This window comes from Sminthopsis crassicaudata, chromosome 4 (assembly GCF_048593235.1).
Source record: "Sminthopsis crassicaudata isolate SCR6 chromosome 4, ASM4859323v1, whole genome shotgun sequence".
Taxonomy (NCBI): domain Eukaryota; kingdom Metazoa; phylum Chordata; class Mammalia; order Dasyuromorphia; family Dasyuridae; genus Sminthopsis; species Sminthopsis crassicaudata.
In genome coordinates, this window is record NC_133620.1 from 54,904,685 (window position 1) to 54,927,660 (window position 22,976).

At 37.3% G+C, this 22,976-nt stretch overlaps 1 protein-coding gene across 1 annotated transcript in view; it reads right to left on the bottom strand.

Annotated features, from left to right (window-relative positions):
• GPA33 (glycoprotein A33) overlaps positions 1 to 20,360 on the bottom strand; it is a 46,891-nt gene extending 26,531 nt beyond the window's left edge. Inside the window, exon 1 of the mRNA XM_074266499.1 lies at positions 20,172 to 20,360. Coding sequence (XP_074122600.1) covers positions 20,172 to 20,214 — 43 coding nt within the window. The 5' untranslated portion in view covers positions 20,215 to 20,360. The remainder of the gene's footprint in view (positions 1 to 20,171) is intronic.
• Positions 20,361 to 22,976: the final 2,616 nt, after the last annotated feature.

Genomic DNA, 22,976 nt, shown 5'->3' on the forward strand with positions numbered 1-22,976 from the left:
TATTGCAGGAATGAAGAAGAGAAAACGTCCAGATTTTTTGAAAAGGGAAGAAAATAGTGTCTGCAAACTAGGACAAAGAACTTAACTTTGATTTCTGTCTAAATTCTAGAATGAATAGATTTCAAAGATGATTAATGTATGTTTAAAAAATGGTAGTCTTCAAGAGCTAGCACTTCGTTCTTCTTTAAGAACAAGTCACAGCAGACTAAATTTATTTCTATTTTTGACAAGAATCTAAACTGTAATGTCAAGGGACTATTATAGACATAGTTTAATGAGATTTGAACAAAGCATTTGATAAAATATCGAGATATTCTTATGAAGAAAGATAAAGATATGTGGTAAACAATAAATAATAAGTATAGCTAGAGGGATTTTGGAACAAGTTGAATTGGATTCAGTATTATCCAAGTCTTTGTGACTCCATGGACCCTAGCACATCAATACTGTACATGGGGTTTTTTGGGCAAAGATAGTGTAGTAGTTTGTTATTTCCTTTTCCAGGGAATTAAGGCTAACAGAGACTAAGTGACTTTCTTAAAATCCCACAGCTACTAAATATCTGAGGCTGGACTTGAATTAAGGTTTTCTTGACTCCAGTCCCAGAACTTTCTCCATTGGGTTACCTAACTACCTCACTGATTGAATAACTAGACTCAAAAAGTAGTTGTTACATAAGTTGGAAATCTGCATTTGGCCCTGTGCTGTGTTCCATTGATTTAGATAAAACTATGGATTTCAAGTTTATTGCATTTGCAGGTGACTAAAACTGTGGCTTTTACCTCACATACAGGGGCAAGTTCTGAAAAGATCCTGGCAGGCTAAAAATCTAAGAGGATAAAGTTAAGATATATAAATGTAAAGTCTAATATGTAGGTTTAAAAAGTTGTCTTCCACAAGTTTAAGATAGGAGAAATATGGTCAGACCACAATTTATCTTATTTAGATCTGGGGGTTTTAGTGACGTATAAGCCCAACCAGGTGGGTAAGAATTCTGGACCTGAAGTCAGGAAGATCTGCATTTGAATTCCACCTCAGACACGCTATAGGTGATCCTGTGCAAATTACTTTGTCTGCCTCCCTCATTCTCTTTAAAATGGAAATACTAAGAGTACCACTATTCAAGGTTGCTGTGAAGCTCACATGAGATGAGAAACATGCAGCACTTTGCCAACTTTAAAGCACCATAGACATAATAGTTGTTATTAATTATGCATCAAGAGCATGAAATGGCAGCCAAAAATGGTAATGGAGTTCAAGTTAATTTAAGAGAGATATAGCTTCTTACCACCATCCCCATCACCATGGCTACCACCACCACCACCACAACAAAAATTCTACTCTAATCAGACCACATTTAGAGAGTTACATTTAGTTCTAGACAAAGAAATTTAAGAAGAATATTGATAAATTGGAAAATATCAAGAGAAAAATTCTTAATTTGGGGAGTGTTATGGATTCCTTTGGCAGTCTGAAGAAATCTATAGTCCCCTTCTGATTCTAACTTTTTTAAATAGTGAAAGAATATACTAAATTTCAAGTGGATATTTGTGAAAATAAAGATATAATTTATTTTATCCAAGTTCAGGTATATCCTGAAATCTATTTCATCTCCAAAGGGTGGTTAAGAACCATTAATCTAGGAAAGGGCAACCAGAATGATGAAGAATGGTGAGTTCCTTTGAAAAAAACCCAAGGACTTTTGACTTAGAAAATAGAAGACTCAATGGATGAAGTGATAACTATCTCCATAAATTTGGAGAGCTGTCTGTAGAAGAGGGATTAATTAGGCTTGTTCTGCTTGACCCCAGATGGCAGAAAGAGGAGCAATGGATAGAGGTTCCAGAAGCAAATTTGGTTTGAGTTAGGAAAATGTTTCTGACAGTTTGTGGTCCAAAGTAGAACAGGCAGCCTTGGGAAGTGTGGATAGTTTCCTATAATCTCAAGGTCTTTAAGCAGAGACTGGATGAATACTAGTCTGATATGTTGTACAGACACAATTGTATCAGTTATGAGTTGGACCAATGGTTCCTAAATGCTGTGGTTTTTCTCTGTAGTGATTGTCTGGCTATTGTTCCCTAAACTTGAGAAGGACCACTACGTCCTCCCCGACCACTGTTCTCTCCAGGACCCCACTGCTATATCCTCCCATCCCTTTTCTCTCAAGATTCACACTCGTTTCTCCCCATCATCCTTCAGGGATTGAGGGGCAAGTTCTGCCACACATCTCAGGGATATTCTTCCTCCTCCACTCTGTCTACTGACTTCCCTCTTTTAAATCCAACTAAGATCCCATCTTCTTCAGGAAATCTTCCCTAACCCCTCTATTTCAGTGCCTTCTCTCTGTTAATTATTCCTATTTATTCTGTTTATAACTTGTGTATATATTTATTTATATGTTGTTTCCTTCATTAGATTATAAGCTCTTTAAGGGCAGGGGCTCGATTTTGTCTCTTTGTATTCCTAGCATGTAACCCAGGGCCTAGCATATAGTAGGCACTTAATAAATGTTTAATGATTGATAGATCACTTCCTCCCCTTCATATTTCAACCTTGCCCTTACTAAATCTGGCCCAAGCACAGAAATTACAGTGATACCTCAGAAACATTTACCCCAAATCCCTCTGCTTCCCTTAAAACTGACAGAGTATGGATACAGAAGAGGTCTCACTGGGAACAAGGGACATCATTTGCAGCTGGGGGGCAACATCTCTCCTTAGGAATCTCAATCAGGGGCTGTAGAAACTCTGCTGGGAGACCTTAGCATCAGGAAACAGACCCGTGTTTGTTCTCTGACACCTTAGTAGGATACCGCTCCCAGCAGTAATACTTGTATTTTAAGAGAGAGTCCTAGGATTTGAGAGCTAGCATGGTATATTAGAAAGATTAATGGTTCTGGATTGAATAAGGAAATGGAATTGAATTATATGGCTTACAAGGTCCCTTCTAGTTCTAAATCTAGGAGAGATAATAATACTAACTTCCATTTATAGTGTTTTAAGTTGTATACATGCAAATTAGTGTTTTAAGTTGCATACATTATTCCCATTTTACAGATGAAGAAACTAAGATTCAAATTAAGACTAAGAAACTAGTCACTTAACTAATTTAACCTTTAGTTAAATGACTTGCTCATAGTATCCAAGCCTTCCTCTACCCATTATAAGAAAATGTTAGGGGTGAAGAACTCCATTAAGAAAGCTTCATATAAGAGGTAAAATCTGAGTTGATCCTTAAGCATAATTAAATCTTATATGTATAAGAGTTCTGTTTCTTACAAAGCATTATCATGCATTATCTCATTTGATCCTGACAACTCTGTGAACAGAATGATGTTCTGTTCACATCTGCAAAGTAGTTATATGTTTATAAAGACGTTTCCCTTAAAAGAATCCTGTCAGGTTGTATCAATCAATCAGTCAATCTATAATTGAGATCTTCTACATGCTCAGACTCTGTTAGCTTGTTTGGTTGATTCACACTTTTACATGGACAATGCTAGGGAGTTGCTTCTAAGATCATACTGATTATATGTATATATATATATACACATATATATATATATACGTATATATGTGTATATATATATACACATATATACTTATATATGTGTATATATACATATATACGTATATATATATGAATATATATATACATATATATGTTGTGTATATATATACATATATATGTTGTGTATATATATATATATATATGAAGTGAATCAGAAACTATGGAGCAGGTATTTATCTTCTGTAATTGGCTTTGTTCAGTTCTCCACTTGATCTAAGAGAAGCTGTTAGACTGGAGGTGACAAAAAAGCTTTGCCTATATTAGCATCATTCTTTTGCCTCAGTTGATCTTGAGAGCTTTTAGTGATTCTTTTGCTCCCAGCATCTGCTGAAATCGTACAAGGGAGTTTGGAAGGGAAGGGAGTTGGAGGAAACAAGAACACTTTCAAGCAAGAGATGGACATTGATCTGTCTCTTGAAGGAAGAGACTCTATGAGAGGAAACTAAGGAGAGAGAGCATCACAGGCATGAGAAATGACCAGAGCCAAATCATAGAACCTAGGGACTGAACATTGTGAGTTAAGGACAGAGAGAAGATATGTTGACTGGATTACAGAATGTGGCTAGTTTGGGGGCAGGTTGTGTGGGACTTTAAAAGCGAACCAAAGGCTTTGTATTTTACTCTGGAGGCAATAGGAAGCCTCTAGAATTGGTTGAGTGGAGGAATTACATGATCAAAACATGACTTTGGAATCAGTATTATACCCATTTTTCAGCTGAGGAAATAGGGCAAGAGAGGTTATTCACTTTCCCACAATTGCCCAGGTAGTAAACGTCTGGGACAATATTTGGATCCACATTAAAACATTCTAGGTCCCATTCCATTCCTCATATATCACAGTATCTCTGTACTATAGCTTGGTACCCTGTGAGATAAGTAGGGAGCTTATTAGTTTACATGTAGGTGAAGCTGAGAATCAGAGAGATTAAGTAAAATTAACCATGGTCAAATAGGCTACTGCCAAGCCAATCATCATTTTACAAAGAAGAAAACTGAAGATCAAACTAGAAAAGCAGCTTTTCTAAGATTACAGAGCTAGTAAATGGCAAAGCTTGAACTGCCCAAGAGAGAACTGAGCTGTTTGGAGAAGGAGGAGGTTCCCACTTCCCAGAGGTCTTCAAGTCAAGGCTGAAAAATGACGTCCTGCATATTGTGGTGGGGATTTCTTTCCCGAGTGTCTTGCCATGGCCAGTGAAGTTTCTTTCAATTTTCTATTCCTGTGGTTCTGTGACTCAAGAATCAGATCCTCTAAATTTCTTTTCAATACACAGGATTGCAGAGATCAGCAGTTAGACTTCACTGTGCTGATTGCAATGGAAATGGGAGTTTGGGACTAATCCTTGTAAATAATAGAGATTCTTTAAAGAAGATAACAAAAGGTCTCTAGGTAGCACTGAGAAAGGAATGCACAAGAGAAGGCTAATTTAATATTTTATAGAATTGACTCATGCAAATACATATATCACCTCAGCATAAACTCTGGGGAAACTAATATTATTCTTTCACATAAGAAAATCCATTTTTATTTAAAAAAATGAAACATTCAAAAGGAGGTTGTATAGAAGAACAAAAGTCTGATGGAGATACCAAATACCTCCAAAAGATAATGTTGAGAAGTATCATTTTTCAGAGTGCTTAAGACTTTTCACAGATTGAGCTTCATTTATCTTTGCAACAGTCTCTTGAGGAAAGAGATGGGAGAAACACAGCCAGGGCATAAACGGTGGTCGGGGAAAAGTAAAGAAACAAAGGAGGGCAGATAAAAAGCACCTGTAAGGTGTACAGGAAGAACACTGGCTTTAGTGGTTAAGTAGAATGGGACAACAGCTTCCAGGCCCCTAATAACAAGGGGGAACATAACCCCTAGGTACTCTGATAGTTTGCCACTTAATTAGCTATGGGACCTTGGACAAGGTACTTTTTTATACAAGTGGGGATTATACAGCCATAGGTATCATCTAGTTCAACATGCACATTTCACAGATAATAATTCTGAGGCCCAGAATGGATGTATGAATGAATGAATGAAGCATTTATTAAGTCTTTACTATGTACAAAGCACGTGCAAAATGCTGGGGATAAGAATAGAAAAGGAAGATGATCCTCGAATTCCAATAGGGAGATAACACTGATAAAACCATATAAATTTCTAGTGTTGGACCTTTTGATAATGTCAGGGACTTTGGGGGCAAGAACTTGGGCCAGTTGGAGGGTCTGGCCCCTTCTTCACAAGAGTTGCTTCCTTAGATAGTGGCTATGGGAACTGGGCCAGTGGCCTGAGGAGATGGTGCTGTTCCCAGGACTCCTGTGCCTGTCTGCTTGTTGGTAGCAACTGGTCAGCAGGTGTTTCTGGTGGTTATGAGGGAGGTGAGATTTGCTCTACAGTGTCTAATTTGATGTCACAAACTGGTAAGTGGTAGGATTAAGGTTCGAACCCAAGTCTCCTGATTGATTCCAGGATTACTGTGCTTTCCATCATATGGCAAATTTCCCTGTTGTCCACAACGAATTAGAGGGCACTGGGGCAGGCAAAACTCCTTATTGCCTAGGGTTATAGTGATAAAAACTGGTAAGAAATAATATCGAACACTTTAAGAATTCTGTTCTTCTGCCCTGACTTCCCAGCCCTTCTCTCCCTATAGGAGGCAGACTGCCTGGCATATTTCTAGGCACAGGAAAGCAGTCAATAAACACTATTTGGCTTGATCCAAAGGGAAATGAAAGATTTCCCACCCAACCCCAAAGATGTAATGACTCTGAATAGCACCATTATTTGCTGCCTTCAGGATACCATTATTTAGGCAGAACCTTCCCTAACCCTGGTCCGATTTTCTCTTTATTTTGTTCCCTCCCCCATCACCTTTGTATGTAATGAAAATACATTTTTGTAAGCATTACATAGTTTATGTCACCTGGAGGTGATGCTATTGTAATAGCCTGTTGGTTGGTCTTTACCTCAAGTCCCATTCCTGTCCATCTTTTACTCAATTGCCATATTTCTCTTTCTTATGTTCAGATCTAACCATGTCGCCTCCTCACTCAATAAACTCTAATAGTTTCCTAGTCCTGGAAGTAATAGGATACTTTCTATCCTAATAGTAATAAAACTTTCAGGACCAAATATTAAATCCTGTTTGGCTTTTAAAACCCTTCACAATCTACCTCCTTTCCACCTTTCTAGTGTTCTTCCATTTCAGGCCCTCTACATATCCTATGATCTAGCAGCAATGGGCTCCTTACTATCCCTCACACATGACGCTCCATCTCTGAACTGGCTGTCCCCCAAGCCTGGAATCTCCTCTCTCCTTTCTGCCTCTTGGTTTCCTGACTTCCTTCAGTTCTCAACTAAAATTTTATCTTTTTCAGCAAGTCCTTCCTGATCTCCCTTAATTCTTATGATTTTCTTCTGAAATTACCTCTCATTTACACTGTATAAATAGTACATATGTCATCTGCAAGGTGCCCCTTTAAAGTGGGAGTTCTTGAGGTCAGGGTCTATTTTTGCCTTTCTTTTCGCTCCCAATGCTTAGCACTTAAATGCTTATTCACTGACTTTTAAAAAAAGACTCATATTTTCTGAAACTCCAAATTTCTAATTTTGATCCCTCTCTCTTCCCTTGGAGAATGCATAGATAGCCAAAAAGCAGGTTTTTTTTGTTTCTATGAAGTAGCCTATAGAACCAGCTACAAACTCAATCAGGATTGATCTAAGAGGAGACCACAGCCCCATAGTAACCAAGAGTGATACCAAGATGAGCCCCCACACGGGGAACTGTAAGACCTTTCCTTGGGTGACAGAGGGAGAATTGCAATGATCTGTAGATTGGGTTTAATGCTTCCCCACCCCCCACTCAACAATCAGGACTGACTGGGAGGTGAAATTATAAAGCTCTTAATCTTTCTCCCATCTCAACTTTTTTTTTTTTTTAATGTAGTCTTTAAAATCTGCTCTTAAAAAAGAACTTGTTATCAGTTTATACCTTAAGGCAAATTCAAAGTCAAACAAGTTGCATTTCAAGTTAGATTTCTAATTATGAAATAGACAAATCTATTCCCCTTTTATAAGAATGGAAGGCAGAGGGGAGAAGGTGGGAGAGCTCTAGGAGAAAACAACCTTTCCCAGACTCTGAAATTACCTTTGGACAGCTATCATTTAGTTGTACAAATTGCCTGGCAGGGGATAAGGGACAATAACTGTGCTGGTAGAAATCAAGGGGGTGGGGCTCTTCAACACTCTGCCTATTGATCTGTCTTCACTTTGCTATCCAATTCATTTTCCTTGCATAGATCGTCATGTTTGGAATGGTATAGCTACATAATCTTCAATAGCTCCCTCCAAGAAAAAAATTAACAAGCAAACAAACAAAAACAAACAGTGCACCTGGGGGCAGGATATATGGATTGCAGTCTCACTTTTGCTACTCACTGGCTATGACATAGGGGACAAGTGAATCCAACCCTCTAGAGCTGTTTTCTCATCTGGAAGGAATGGATAGGATGAAAGGAGCTGGATTAAGAGATTGCCCAAACCCTGAGGACAAGGGCTGGATTTAGAATTAGAGGCTGTTACTTTTGCTCCCAGTTTGGTCTGTTCTTAGCTGGGAAAATGAAGGAGTTGAGATGGATGGCCAGCTTCTAAGAGGGGGTGTGCTGGAGACAACTCTTACACCTCTTGAGAATTAATTGTGAAATTTTTAATCTGAGCATATATGCCTTGGAAATGTGTGGATACCATAAATCAGGGCTTGATGTTATTGTTTTATTGATTGTCTAAATTTAAGGGAGCGATGAAGATAATGTTGATGATGCAGATTAAAATTAAAATTGTGTCCTTGTACATCCTTGGGGTCTTTACCATCTCCATAGCTTATAACTATTCTCTGCACCTGCTTTCCCCCTTCCTTCTTTACTTGTTGAATTCTTACCCAGTCTTGAAGACTCAACTCAAATGCCTTTTCCTTCATAGGAAGAAAGGAAACAAGCATTTATTAAACACCTACAATGTGCCAGGCATTGTGTTCAAAGCTTTACAATTATTATCTCGCTTGATCCTCACAATAGCCTTATTCTTCTCCTTTGTTTACAGAGGAGGAAACTGAGGCAGACAGCGATAAGTGGTTCACCCAGAGCCAAAGTCTGAGGTGGAATTTAAACTCAAGTCTTCATGACTCCAGATCATGACTAAGCCACCAGATATCCCCTAGTCATTTTCTAATCTGCTCCCATTGTAGTAATGACCTTTCCACACCCAGGTACCTTTGTATGTCTTTCTTGAATGCTTTTTTTCCCCCTGAAATAGTTTATATTATAATTATATGTTTTGTGTCTAATCCTCCTACTTGAGAGTGAAGATGAATCTGTATTTGTGTCTTTTCCCAGCCTAGCTCAGTATTGTACATACAGTGGGTATTTAGCTGATGCTTGTGGAAATGATATGAAATGAAATTAATCTAATTGAATTGAAGATGCTGTGGAGCTCCAAGTTCTGTAATGACTTGACTTCCTTGAGCATCTAGTCATAACTATGAAGAAAGTTTGGGAATCTAGATCCAAATCCCCATGTTGTTCCTTAAGCTACAGTGCCTTCATTGTGCTTAGCACAGTGCCTGGCACATAGTAGGTATTTAATAAATACTTATCGATCAAGTTTACTTCTTGGAGCCTCAGTTTCTCTCCCCCCCCCCTGTAAAATGAAAAAAAGTGGACAGGATGATCTTTAAACTCTGTTTCATTTTTAAATTATACTACTCTGGGTCACTCCCATTCTGGATAATTATGATTTATGGGACCAGAAAACAAAGGAGCAATCACTGGGGCAACGGGACTCATTACAGTTCCAGGAACAAAGGTCATTATGCACTTAGAATGGAAAAGAGGGGGAGGAAAATGAAGAGAATGAAAAGGGAAATTGATGGGCTCCACTCTCCAGACAGCTGCAGGTGCAGTTTGGCAGAGAGAAAATGGAGAATTCATAGGATTGGAGGTAGTGGCCACCCAATAGACTTTCACAAGCATTTCAGGAGATAAAGTGGGGACAAAGTTGGCCCTCCATCCTACCCATAGTGGAGGACATCAAATAGGATGATTTGAAAGCCCCCAATATACTACTTGCATCTCCCTAAATATTTCCTTTTCCTCTTCTTTTAGCCCCACCTCATATTACCATCTGACATTCCTATCCTAAATTAAAGAATTGCTGAAGCCATGGAGTTGTCTGAAATTTAGCTAATCCAGTCTCCTTCCTGGTGCAGAGATCTAACTTGCAAAATTGGACTGATCTCTCCTCATTCCTGCCTAAAGTGATTTTCCTTTAATCATATATCTGATCATATTGCTCTTCTATTCAATTGAACGTTTGCCTCTAAAATTAATACAAAGAATTCCATTTAGCTTTTAATTCCCTTCTCAATCTTCCCCCTACATATAGTCTGGTCTTCATTTGTAACACTTTCCTGCTCTCTAGGACCAGCCAAACTGGCTTGTGTTCCCATACATGTGCTATATATCATCTCCTATGATCTCCTCTCTCTACAATTTTCCCCTGTGTCTGCCATACTCTTCCTCATTTCTACCTCATTAGATTCCTCTCTTCCTTCAAGATGTATGACTGTTTCCATTGAAGCCTTCCCTGCTTTTCCAAAATGCTAAGGTCCTCCTCTCCAATCACCCTGTAGTTAATTACTTTGTATTTATTTATTTTTATTTATTCCATGCATACTTTTATAGAAAAGCAACATGGCGTGATATATGGAGAAGTAGCTTTGGAGACACAAAAACCTGGTGCTGTCAGTGTGACCTCAGGCAAGTGACTTAATGTCTCAGGTTCCCAAGAGTAAAAAGCACAGAGAAGATATCGTCTACACTGACAGACAAGTTCCTCCCTAGGGAGTTCCTATAATGAGGATATTACTGATTTGGTCCCTATCCCTACTATATATATATGTGTGTGTGTGTGTGTGTGTGTGTGTGTGTGTGTGTGTGTGTGTGTGTGTGTGCTAAGTATATATCTGGTCTCCAGTATTTACCAGCTGTGTGACTGTGGGGAGGTCATTTGAAAACTCAGCCTCAGTTTTCTCATCTGTAAAAATTAAAAGGATAATATTACCTGTCTTCCCTGTTGTGAGGAGAAAATGCAATGATGTTGGTAAAGTACTCTGTCCCTATGATCTCCCTCATTAGAAAATAAATTCCTTGTGAGGAGATTGCTTCATTCATTCTATCTCCATCTTCAGTGACTGGCAGAGTGCCTAGCTTATTATTATTGTTGACTGAGTTTGCAAACCACTTAGCTTTCCAGGGTCTCAATTTCTTCAACTCCAGAAGGAAAGGATTCAGTTACATGATTTCAAAGATCCTTTGCCTCTCAGAGATCGGATAACCTCGTGGCTTGGAGATTTTGGCGGGCTGAAACAACACATTGTCACTATGATGTTGAAGGAAATGGTAATGTTTAATCTGGTGAAAAGAAGACTGGATAGGGTCTTCAAGTATTATTTATAAGGTCTGTCACATGGAATTAATTGCATTAGATTTGTTGTTTTGCTGAGCCCTAGAGAGGAAAAAAAAATAGCCAAGAATGAATAGAAGCTGTAAAGAGACAAATTAAGACGGGAAGTCAGAAGGACCTTTCTAATCTCTAAAGTTAACCTATTCTGGTTTAACCAAAATGGTGTGCCTTGAGAGACAGGGATTGGTTTTCTTCTAGCAAAGGTCTTCAAGCAAAAGCTATGTGGTCACCTGTTCAACAGAGTGAGCAAGGTGATCCAGTGTATAGTATTGGACCTAGAGTTCTGGAATACCTGTTTCAAATGTGGCCTCAAGCACTTAGTAGTTGTGTCATCCTGGGCAAGTCACTTAGTCTCTAAGTGAGAAACTCTTTCCCATCTGTAAAATGGGGATAATAAGAGCACCTGTCTCCCAAAGCTTTAAGAAGATAAAAGTGGTTGGTTATGTTTAAAATATTATATGAATATATTTTACTTGTATTTATCATTATTCTAAAGATGAGATTGTTGTTCAGGTGGGTGGGACAAAATGGTGTCTAAGGATATTGCCAACTCTTAGGTTCCTTATCAACCAAAAAGAAGCTCATTTGATTAGGTTGCATTAATGGATATAGGATGCAGAATTAGGAAGATGATAGACCAAATGCCTTCTATTGTGAAGTATTTAGTTTTGGATGACATATTTTGGGAAGGATGATAGTAAGCTAGATCATGGCAGGGAGGGTGATCAGATAATAAAGGGACTCAAAACCATAGAGAAGGTGTTCAATTTGAAGAAGAGAGGATGTAAGTTCTGAGATAATATTGTGGAAGAAAAACTGGATTTGCTCTGACATTCACCACTTCAGGCATATCACTTTATTCTTTCTGTCTTTACTTTTAATACATAGAGAGAGCAGAACTTGACAATATGATCTCTGAGATCTCTAATTCTAGAACTTATCTATGTTGTTAAGTATTTCAAAGGTTGTAATTTTAAAAATGAAGTAAATTACTTGACCCCCAGAGAGCAGAATGAGAACTAATGGATGGAAGTGATGGGAAAGCAGATTATAGTTCATTGTAGAAAATTTTTAATAATTGCTTTTTTTAATAATTCTTAATGATTAATCTGTCTAAAATTAGAATAGGTTTCTTTAGGAAATGGTCCATTCCCAGTCACTGAAAGCCTTCAGGAAGAGTTGGATGATCATGGGTTGGATTTATTGTAGAAGGATTTAATGCTTCATGTTTGAGCTAGACCAGAGAACTTTCAGGGTAGTTCCAAGCCTTAGATCCATATGCCTTTGGACAAATATTGAAAAGATCCTTTAAAAGTGCAAATGTTATCTAAAAGATTAAACATATTACATTATTGCTGCCCATTGGTATTCTAGCACAAATAATTCTGTCAAATCATTGCCTTTTACTCTTTTACCCATCAAGGCCCTAGAAATGGGTTACCAAAACTATTTATCAAATGCCTGTTACTATGCTAGAGTTCTAAGAGATTAGCAAAGATGAGTCACTGTCCAGAGTTCTAATAGTTTGAGAAACATGAATCACTGTCTAGAAACCCAAACCCAGTTGGGTTCTCACATTTGAGAGTTCTACACAACCAGGGCAACCCAAAGGCATTAGTTACTAGGTATCAGAATTGTAGAAAATGAGGGGGATAAAGCCAAATGATACAGAATAAAATTGATTTTAACTTGCCATAATTTTTCACGAGGCCAGTCTTGCTACCCCATGAAATACCCAGATACTGCAAAAAGGGGGATTTGAGCTTTGTTTTAGAGTGTATCAGGAGCTCTTCCATGTAGAATCAGCATCCTGAGTTGTATTTTAGAGAAAAGGAAGAAGGGTACTTAGGCAGAGGCGATGTTAGGTTTGGAAGGAAGAGGAAGTATGGCAGGGCAGGATTAAGAGATGATCTTTGTGCATACAAGTTAGATTTCATGATATAAAAAGTCCTTATTTCAGGAGCTAACTCTAGTTCTAACTTCCCTATTAGGGGACTCCTAACCCCAGTGACTCCAGCTATCTTGCTCTTTCCACCTTTCAGTTCCTATAGAACCTATTGGGCTTTTGTGGTGGGCTTTTGGCCTAGGACAAGAAATTTCTATACCAGGATATATAATTAGTCCAATAATAGGGCACAGAATGGTTAAGGGATTGGCCTAAGATGACTTGCACACTAAGATTTGAAATTAGATTTTCTGGTCTCAGATCTAGCTCTCTTTCCAAGCTGCCTCTTCAGATCCCTTATAAATTGTAAACAAAAACAAAACAAACAAAAAACAAAACAAAACAAAAACAAAAAATGGAAAAAAAACCTATTAAAGAACTTTATTATCTCACCTGGGACTATGGGGCATCTAACAGAGTCAATGCATAGCCCGATTTTCCTTCTTCCTTATTTCTTTCTATCTAGGGAGAGGAATGTGCCCAGATAGCCCCAATCCCCTGGCCCACATGTTCTGCCTCAGGAAAGAAAACAGGAGTTGGGAGTAGATGAGGGATATTTCTGCCCGGGGCCAGGCTGGGTTGCTCTGCCTCCCTGGGAAAGACTCTGTCCCTCAGGAAGCAGGGAAAATCTCCCAAGAACTGGTTCCACAGGGTGAGTTCACTCACAGGTCACATACCTTCTGGCTATGTATAAATAATGTTAAAAAAATTTAAAGCCATTTTAATTCTTTATAATTATCCCTGAAGTTGTAGATAGGTGAGAAGGGTTTTTGAGATGAATAAGGATTCCAAGCTAGTTTCAAAAGAGCATCACAGGATCAGGATGTAGGGATGGTCATTTGCTTTCCATCTCTAGCTCTTGAGATTCATTCTTTTAAAAACCCTCCCAATCTTGCCTAGGATTTGCTCATGATGCAGACTCAGCCTTGAGTTTCATTTTTTCTCATAATTATGCAGGGGTATTAGTTCATCCTGAGTTATTTCACTTTTCCCTCGGCTATCCCAGATTTCCAGCTGTCATATTATATCCCATGCTGGGTAAAGGCAAGGATTTATTGAATAAATGAATGAGTGCATGGGTTTATAGAACGAATGAATCATAGGATCATAAAGTATCAGAACAGAAGGGGACCTTAAAGTTTATCTAGTCCAACCCATTTATTTTATAGATGAAGGAAGTTGGGACTTGGAGAAGAGAGTGAATAAAGAAGCAAAATATCCCATCTTGGGCTACAAAGAAGGAGGCCTAGATGTTGTAGTAGCATTAAAGCAGATTATTTAGGGGAATCCAAGTTGGGAGAGTAGAGGAATTACTCAGTAGAGCTCTCCCAACATTCTCCTTCAAAACAATTTAAAATAATGCTTCAAATTGAATTCTGGGAGTGTCATAGCCAACAAAAGGGGTCAAAAGCAAGACATTCTTCTAGTCCATTGCAACTTAGAAGGTCAAAAGCAGAGCTCTGAGGCACAGAGGAGGAGGGTTACCCAAAGCCCAAATGACCAGTGGTGGGACCAGGGGATGGTGACAGAAGCAGCAACAGTTTGGAGTAGAATCAGAGACGGCAAGGAGAATTGTTAACTAGTCAGAAAAGGATTACAGGGGACACCTGTGCTAGGTGGATGCAGGACTATATGCTATTTGGTAACTGCATTGTCTATATCCATTTCTGGATCATAGTTCAAGCATAGAGAGGAGTGATTTTGGTCAAAAGGGAGCAGGAGCCCTGAGGAGCACTAACAGGTTCTGTCACAAGGATTCAGGGACCCTGAGAAATAGTATCACTTGTGACCCTAATGAAACATGTCTTACTTCTGGTTCCAAGGGAATCAGGATCCCTTCCTGGATAAGGACCAGAGTAAAAATCAGGAAAGCAGTGACCATACCTTTCCTTGGATCACACCGCCCTGTGAGACACGGATGGGCATTTGTTGTGTTTGCTTAGTTGTAAAAATTAAATTGGAGAAATGAAACTTAAAGTAGAAAATTGAAACACCCCAGGGGCATTGATGGGTGGTCAGAGTGGAGGCTATCTCCCCCAAAGAATGTAAGAATGCAAGCTCCTTAGGGGCAGGGACTGGGTTTTGTGATGGGGTGATGGTCTGAGATTTAAAAGAACCTTTTTTTGTTCTTTGCCCATAGTTTTGCATTGTTGAAGCTCCCTTGGTGCATTCACATTCTTGGGAAGGGCAAGACTACAAGTCTTCCTCCCTGTTGAGCAAACATCTTTGTTTTGAACAACTCCCCCCCTGAAAATTCCCAAATAAGCCCCAAAGAGCCAGGATGGGTGGGGGCTGTACTTTAGGGTCTACATAAACTTGATGACAACTGTTCACCTCTGTACTCCCTTGCTTCCTTGACCATATTTTGGTCAACACTGGGTGTGTCCTTTCTCATGAGAAAGCAACAAATTCCTTTTTGCCTCTCCTAAGACAAGTTTCTGATTGATTAATTGGAAGGGGGCAGTGACCCTTACCACACAACCCCAAAATGTCAAACCCCTAGAACTTCCTCTGAAAACAGCCATTAAAAAACCTGAAACTTGAAACAGTGCTCCTCCTTACCGAAAGCTAAAACAGAGCCCAACTTTAACATAAAGTTAAAAATCAAGAAGCATGGAAAAAATGAGCAAACAACAACCAACAAAACAAAACAAAACAAAACAAAAAAACTAACATGACCTAACTCTTTCTGGGTGACAGAGAAGATCAAAACACAAATCAGAAAAAGACAATGAAGTCAAACAGCTACATGCAAAAATGTCAGAGGAAAAAAATGTAACAAACACAAACCCAACAAAAATTACTTTAAAACTAAAATTTAAGAATGGTAAAGGAAAATATTAGGTAAAGAAATGAGAACAAAGGAAGGAAAATACAAAAAGACAATTAACAGCTTGATAAATTAAGAAGCACAAAAATAATGAAGAAAATTATATCTCAAAAATAGAATTAGCTAAATGGAAAAATGCATTGAAGAAAAAAATAGTGGGAGCTCTCAACTTTCCCCTCTCATATCTAGACAATTCTAACTATAAAATAAATCAGAAAGAAATTAAGGAAATGAATAGAATTTTAGAATAGTTAGATATGATAAAATCTCTGGAGAACACTCAATGGGAATAGAAAGGAATATATATATTTTTCTCAGCTGTACATGGCACCTTCACAAAAAACTGACCATGTATTATTAGATCATAAAAACCTAACAACATGAGGTAAAAAAGCAGAAATATTAAATGTACTCTTTTCAGATCACAATGCAATAAAAGTCACATTCAATAAGGTCCATGGAGGCATAAATTAAAAATTAGTTGGAAACAAAATAATCTAATCCTAAAGAATTAGTGGTCCGAAGGAACAAATCATAGAAATAATTTATAATTTCATTAAAGAGAATGACAGCAATTAGACAACATTTCATTATTTGTGAGATACAACCAAAGCGGTACTTGGAGGAAAAATTATGTTTTCAAATGTGGAGAGAGAGAGAGAGAGAGAGAGAGAGAGAGAGAGAGAGAGAGAGAGAGAGAGAGAGAGAGAGAGAGAGAACAAATTAGTTAGACATGCAATTTTTTAAAAAAAACCCTAAAAATAAAACAAATTTTAAAACCCCAGTTAAATACTAAAATGAAACTCTTGAAAATCAAAAGAAAGAGTTATGAAATTGAAAGTTTAAAAAATTGAACTGATAAAATAAAACTAGAAGCTGGTTTTATTTAAAAAATCCAATAAAATAAATAAACCTTTGGCTTATTTTATTGTAAAAAGAAGAAAATCAAATTGCTAGTATAAAAAATGAAAAAGGATAATGCAGCACCAATGAAGATGAACTTAAAGCAATTATTAGGAGTTATTTTGCCCAATTATATGCCAGTAAAACTAAGAATCTAAGTGAAATAAGTGAATATTTACAAAAATATAAATTGCCTAGATTAACAAAAGAAGAAAATAGAATATTTAAATAATTTTACAAGGAAGGAAGGAAGGAAGGAAGGAAGGAAGGAAGGAAGGAAAGAAGGAAGGAAAGAAGGAAAGAAAATAAGAATTTTTCCCCAAGAAAAAATTCCCAGCATCAGATTGATTTACAAGTGAAGTCTACCAAACACTTAAGGAATAACTAAGCCCATTTTATATAAACTATTTGACAAAGTAAGTAAAGAAGGAGTGTTATCAAATTCCTTTTATGATACAAATATGGTTTTGATACCTAAACCAGGGATATAAAAAACAGAGGAAAAACCATAGGCCAATTTCCTTAATTAAAGTTAATGCAAAAAAATTTAGATTAAAATGCTAGAAGATTATAGAAATATATCACAAAGATCATACACCTTGACCAAAAGGAACTTATGCCAGGAATGTAGCACTGGTTCAATATTAGGAAAATCATCAACATAAATGACCACACCAGTAACAAAAATCAACAAAAATCATGATAATCAATAGATACAGAAAAGATCTTCTAAAGACCTTCAACATCCATTCCCATTAAAGAGACTAAAAAGCATAGGGATAAATGGAGCCTTTCTTAAATGATAGGTGGTGTATGGAATAGAGATAGATAACATGAAGAACTTACAAGAATGTATGAATTCTTTTTCTGTATTTTATTTTCATTATTTCTGTGTGTCCCCTATGACCTGTATAATATGTGCAGGCCCATATTGGGGCCTTGGCCAGCTGTAAACATATTTACTTATCCTGAGCTGATGACATTTATCAGTATTTGACATTTATTGATATTTAGTCTATTAGCTTGACCACTATCTTCTTGATTAAGCCTAAAGGCCTGATTTTCTGTTTCCTAGAAATCAGGAGATTTAGGGAAACAGAAACCTTCCATTCCAATCTCTTCAAATAGCAACAACCAATTAGATGCCTCCCCCTCCCCATCTCAATGCTCTGTTACTTGTGATGTAATCTCTTGTATAAAAGCTGTATACCTTTACTACTTTTTTTAGCTCTCCTACTATGAGCTTTCTCTTTCTTATCTTGTGATGGAATGGCTCATCCTCTGGAGGTTTTCAATAAACAACTTTTCTGCTTTTTACTGAATGATCTCTGAGTAGTCACTTGGGGTAAGGGTCTTCTACATCCCTCACAGTAGTATCTACCTAAAACCAAGAGCGAGCATTATCTATAACGAAGATAAATGATCAGGACTGAAGCAAGGATGTTCATTATCACCGAATTACTAACTTTAGCAATAAGACAAAAAAAAAAAGAACTTAAAGGAATAGAAATAGGCTATAAGGAAACTAAATCATCACTTTTGTTGATGATATGATGGTGTACTTAAAGAACTCTAAAGAATCAACTAGAAAACTAGTGAAACAATTAACTACTTTAGAAACATTTCAAGAAATAAAATAAATCTACATAAATCATCAGCATTGTTGTAAATGAGTAGCAAAATCCAGCAGCATGAGATAGAAAAATAAATTCCATCTAAAACAATTGCAAACAATAAAAAGTCCATAGGCATTTACTTGCCAAGATAAATCCAAGATTATATGAGCACAATTATAAAATTCTCTTCACACAAATACAGATTTAAATAAATGGAGAAATATTCATTGCTAATGGGTAGTCTAAGCCAATAAAATAAAAATGATAATTCTATATAAGTTAGTTTACTTATTTAGTGTCATATCAAACTACCAAGAAATTATTTTATAGAACTAGAAAAATAATAACAAAATCCATCTGGAAGAATAAATGGTCAGGAATATGAAGGGAATCAAGAATGTGAAGGAAGGTGACTTGGCAGTACCACACTGCAAACTATATTACAAAGAAGTAATTATGAAAATAATCTAGTAGTGGCAAGAAATAGAGTGGTGGGCCAGTGGAATAGATTAGGTACACAACACACAGCAGTAAATTACCTTCATAATCTAATAGTTTGGTTTATCAAACCCAAAGCTTTGGGGGTAAGAACTCACCATTTGACAAAAATTGCTAGGAAAATTGGAAAGTAGTTTGGCAGAATTTAAACATATTTCATACTGTATACTAAACTAAGGCCAAAATGAATAAATGATTTAGATATAAAGGGTGTTATCATAAGTAAATTAGAGGAACATGGAAAAATATGCCTGCCAGATCTAAGATGAAGGGAAGAGTTTATGACCAAATAAGAAATAGACAGGATTACAAGAAATAAAATGGATAATTTTGCTGACATGAAATTTAAAAGCTTTTGTACAAACAAAACTAATGAAGAAAAATTATAAGGAAAATAGGAAATGGGGTAGGATGGGGTATAGGGAGGACAGAAAATTCACAGCAAGTATCTCTGATAAAAGCTTAATTTTCAAATATAAAGGGAACTGAGCCAATTCTCAGTTGATAAATGGTCAAAAAAGGGTAAAATTCAGAGGCAATTCTCAGTTGATAAATGGACAAAAAAAATGAACAAGCGGTTTTCAGAAGAAGAAACCAAAGCTATCAATAGTCACATTTTAAAATGCTTTAAATCACCAGTAATGAGAGAAATGTAAATGAAAACAACACTGAGATATCAACTCACACCTATCATATTGGCTGACATGACAAAAAAAGAAGATGATAAATTCTGGAAGGGATTTGGAAAACTTGGGATACAAAATACACTGTTGGTGGAATTGTGAACTAGTCTAATGATTGTGAAGAATACTTTGTAATTATGCCTAAAGGAGTATAAAACATAGCTTTTGACCCTACAAAACCATTATTCTGTCTATATCCCAAAGACATCAAAGAAATGGGAAAAAGACCTATTTGTAATGACAAAGAATTGGAAATTGAGAGAATGCCCATCAACTGAGGAATGACTGAGCGTGTTATGTTCTATGATTGTGATGGAATATTACTTTGTAGTAAGATATTACAAGAAAGTTCAGAAAAACCTAGACAGACTTTTATGAACACATACAAAGTAAAGTGAACAGAGCCAGGAGAAAATAATAAACTAAAAAGCAAATTAGAAACATTCTATTCCTAGACTTGTCTTGAGTTCCTGGCCTATCAAGAAATAGCAAAAAAATTTCTTTCTTCTTTTATACTGAGAAAAGCAGGGAAAATACCCGGGCTGCACCCTGCAAGCCAGCCATCTTTTCTCCCCCTGTTGTTACTCCCAGACATGGGAAGATCATGATATTTACTCACGAGCAGAAACAAGGAAGAGCAGAGGTCTCATTTTTCCCACCATGGCTTCTTATTTTCTCACCAATGCTTCTCAAACCTGGGTCAGGATGTCAGTTTGTCAAAGGAGCCTGTTAAATCCACTATAGCCAAATGGATCCACTCTCCCTCTTTTCACTTCCCTCTTTACTGTGCCCTCCCCTTGCCCCAGATGTACTCTCCTGGGAGGTTGGACTTTACCCATCCACCCCACCTTCTCCCCATGACTACTTCTTGGCTTCCTCCTTCCTGCTATCTGATTGCAGTTATAGACACACAAATACCATTGATGCTTCCACAAAGGGTGAGATTTATTTTTTATTGCTAGCACGAAATTGTTCTCCTACGATGCGAAGAGAATTACATGTAACTGAAGAGTTTGGGTGTTTCCCTCTAGGACTAGAAATCTGCAGGGAATGGTACAAAGTATCATTTCTCTTCTCTTGCTTACTAATGTGCCTACCTGCAGGGAATGGCTCATGGAGCCCTAGAGGAGGTGATACAAGTAAAGGAAGAAACGAATGGCTCATTCTGCAATCCAACTCTTCCATGAAACACCTTCTGTATTTATGATCTGCAGTCCAACTCTTCACGTTGTGTTTATGAGTAGAAGTAGGAGTTAAGGAGAAGAGGAAGAAAAGGTGCTTGTTTTACTGACAACAAAAATGGAAAAGAACCATTTCTCAGGTGACTTTTGCTCTGCTTCTATCTCAGGGTATAAAGGAGCTATTTCTCCATCCAGGGATCTGTAGAGATTTTCCATTAATGAGTTCAAAGAAATTGTTATGCATCTTATAAAAAATGTAATGATTCACATGCATGTGACACAGGTATAGGCGCTTGGATATTGCATTAGCCCATGGGGACAAGAGAGAATCTCTCAGGAGCTCATTCATGGGCTACCCACAAGAAGGCAGGGTGCTGTTTTTTTACTCAAAAATATATTTTAGTGTTTAATTTGTCCACATGATGGCACTGTACTCAAACCACCAGCCCCAGTGATTGCAACAGAGTCCAATTGGTGTTCTGGAAGGGGGGGGGGTGAGAAAGGGATAGGGGAAGGGGTTAATGATGAGAAGAGCTAAAAACCCACACTGGCCTGATTCTGAATCTAGACTAAGGGGTGATGAAATATGGCTCTGAATTATTGGAAAATTATGGGACAGTCTATGGTTTTTACCCAAACTCACATCTGGAATTTCCCTTCTTATTAAATAAGTCATATGTACTCTTCAGAATACAATCACTCAGTTCTCTGTGGACTTATATTCACATTATATATTCAATTAAATATATATTAAATTCACTGTGTTTCTGGGGACTATCCCTTCCTCCAACCATTAGTATTCCTCCAAAATCAGTGTAATACCTACCTCATATGTGTAAGCTGGGAATGTGCTCAACACACAGTAGATATTTAATAAATGTTTACTGAGTGAATGAATAAAGATGATAATAACATCTACTTTACTGATTTGGAGAGACCAGGAATCCACTCGGTTCTCAACAGGGGTAAAATACCATTTTAGAATGTATTAAAGAATGAAAAATCTATAAAATAAGATAAAAGAGAAAAAGTTAAATAATCCTTATTCTCAAGGAACTCACATTCTAATGTGGAAAGACAACATAGGGAGGAAGTTTCACCTACGTAGGATGGAAAGATATATTGGTTATATATCTGGCCAATATATGATAGCCATATTTGGATAGGTAGGTGGCAGGACTGGAAGGAAGAAGACAATTTGGAATTGGGAATAATTATTTTTAATTTCTTTTTTAAAAAAATAGAAAAAGGGGGGCAGCTAGGTGGTGCAGTGGAGAGAGCACCAGCCTTGAATTCAGGACGACTAGAGTTCAAATCTGGTCTCAGACACTTAACACTTCCTAGCTGTGTGACCCTGGGCAAGTCACTTAACTCCAGCCTGGGGGGAAGGGGGGACAGAAAAAGGAAGCTCAAAGAGATTTAAAAAAATTCCTTGTCATTAACTATTAAGTATGTGAACTGGAATTCAAATAGGAGAAATTACTACTGCTTTCTTCTTTTTCCCTTTTGTTGGTTGGCTGAAATATTGATCAAATCCAGGACCCTGTGTAATACTTTTAATCTGTTGCTGTGTTGACACTGGCTAGTCTGATGCTGGTTGCTGACTCAGCCAGCCCATGGCAGAAATGAAACAGGATGCTATAAAAGTTCTTCCCCCATTCAGTAACCAATTTATTGCAAGAATGAGATCCCACATATTGGTAGTGGGCAGTAGGTCAGAACACTTCTGTCTGCCTTAGTTTCTTCATGTGTAAAATTGGAAGGTGCTATGCAGTGCCTGGCACTTAGGAGATACTTAATAAATGTTTATTAAATGAATAAGGATGATAATAACATCTACTTCATTGGGTTGTTGAAAAATTCAAATAAGGCATGTAAATCACTTTGCAAACTTTTAAGTAAATAAGCATCTATTGTTGTTATTGTTGTGATTGTCTGAGAATAATATATAACATTATCCGTTGTGACTCCAGCAGTTCCAAAACAGCAGCAGACAGGACTAAATCCTTACACTGCTATTATGTGCATCTATCACATCCTTATAAATAATTAGGGGAATCAGCTATTCCAGGGTCATGGCTTATCTAAGTAAGGCTCAAAGTACCTTCCAGAGCTTTAAATACAACAGAGACAGGAGAAGCAAAATAAACTGCCTCCAGATGGGGTAGGATGTCCATCATCTAAAGTCTTCAAATGGAGAATAAGTGACCATTTATTTATTGGGAACATTGTCCAGGAACATC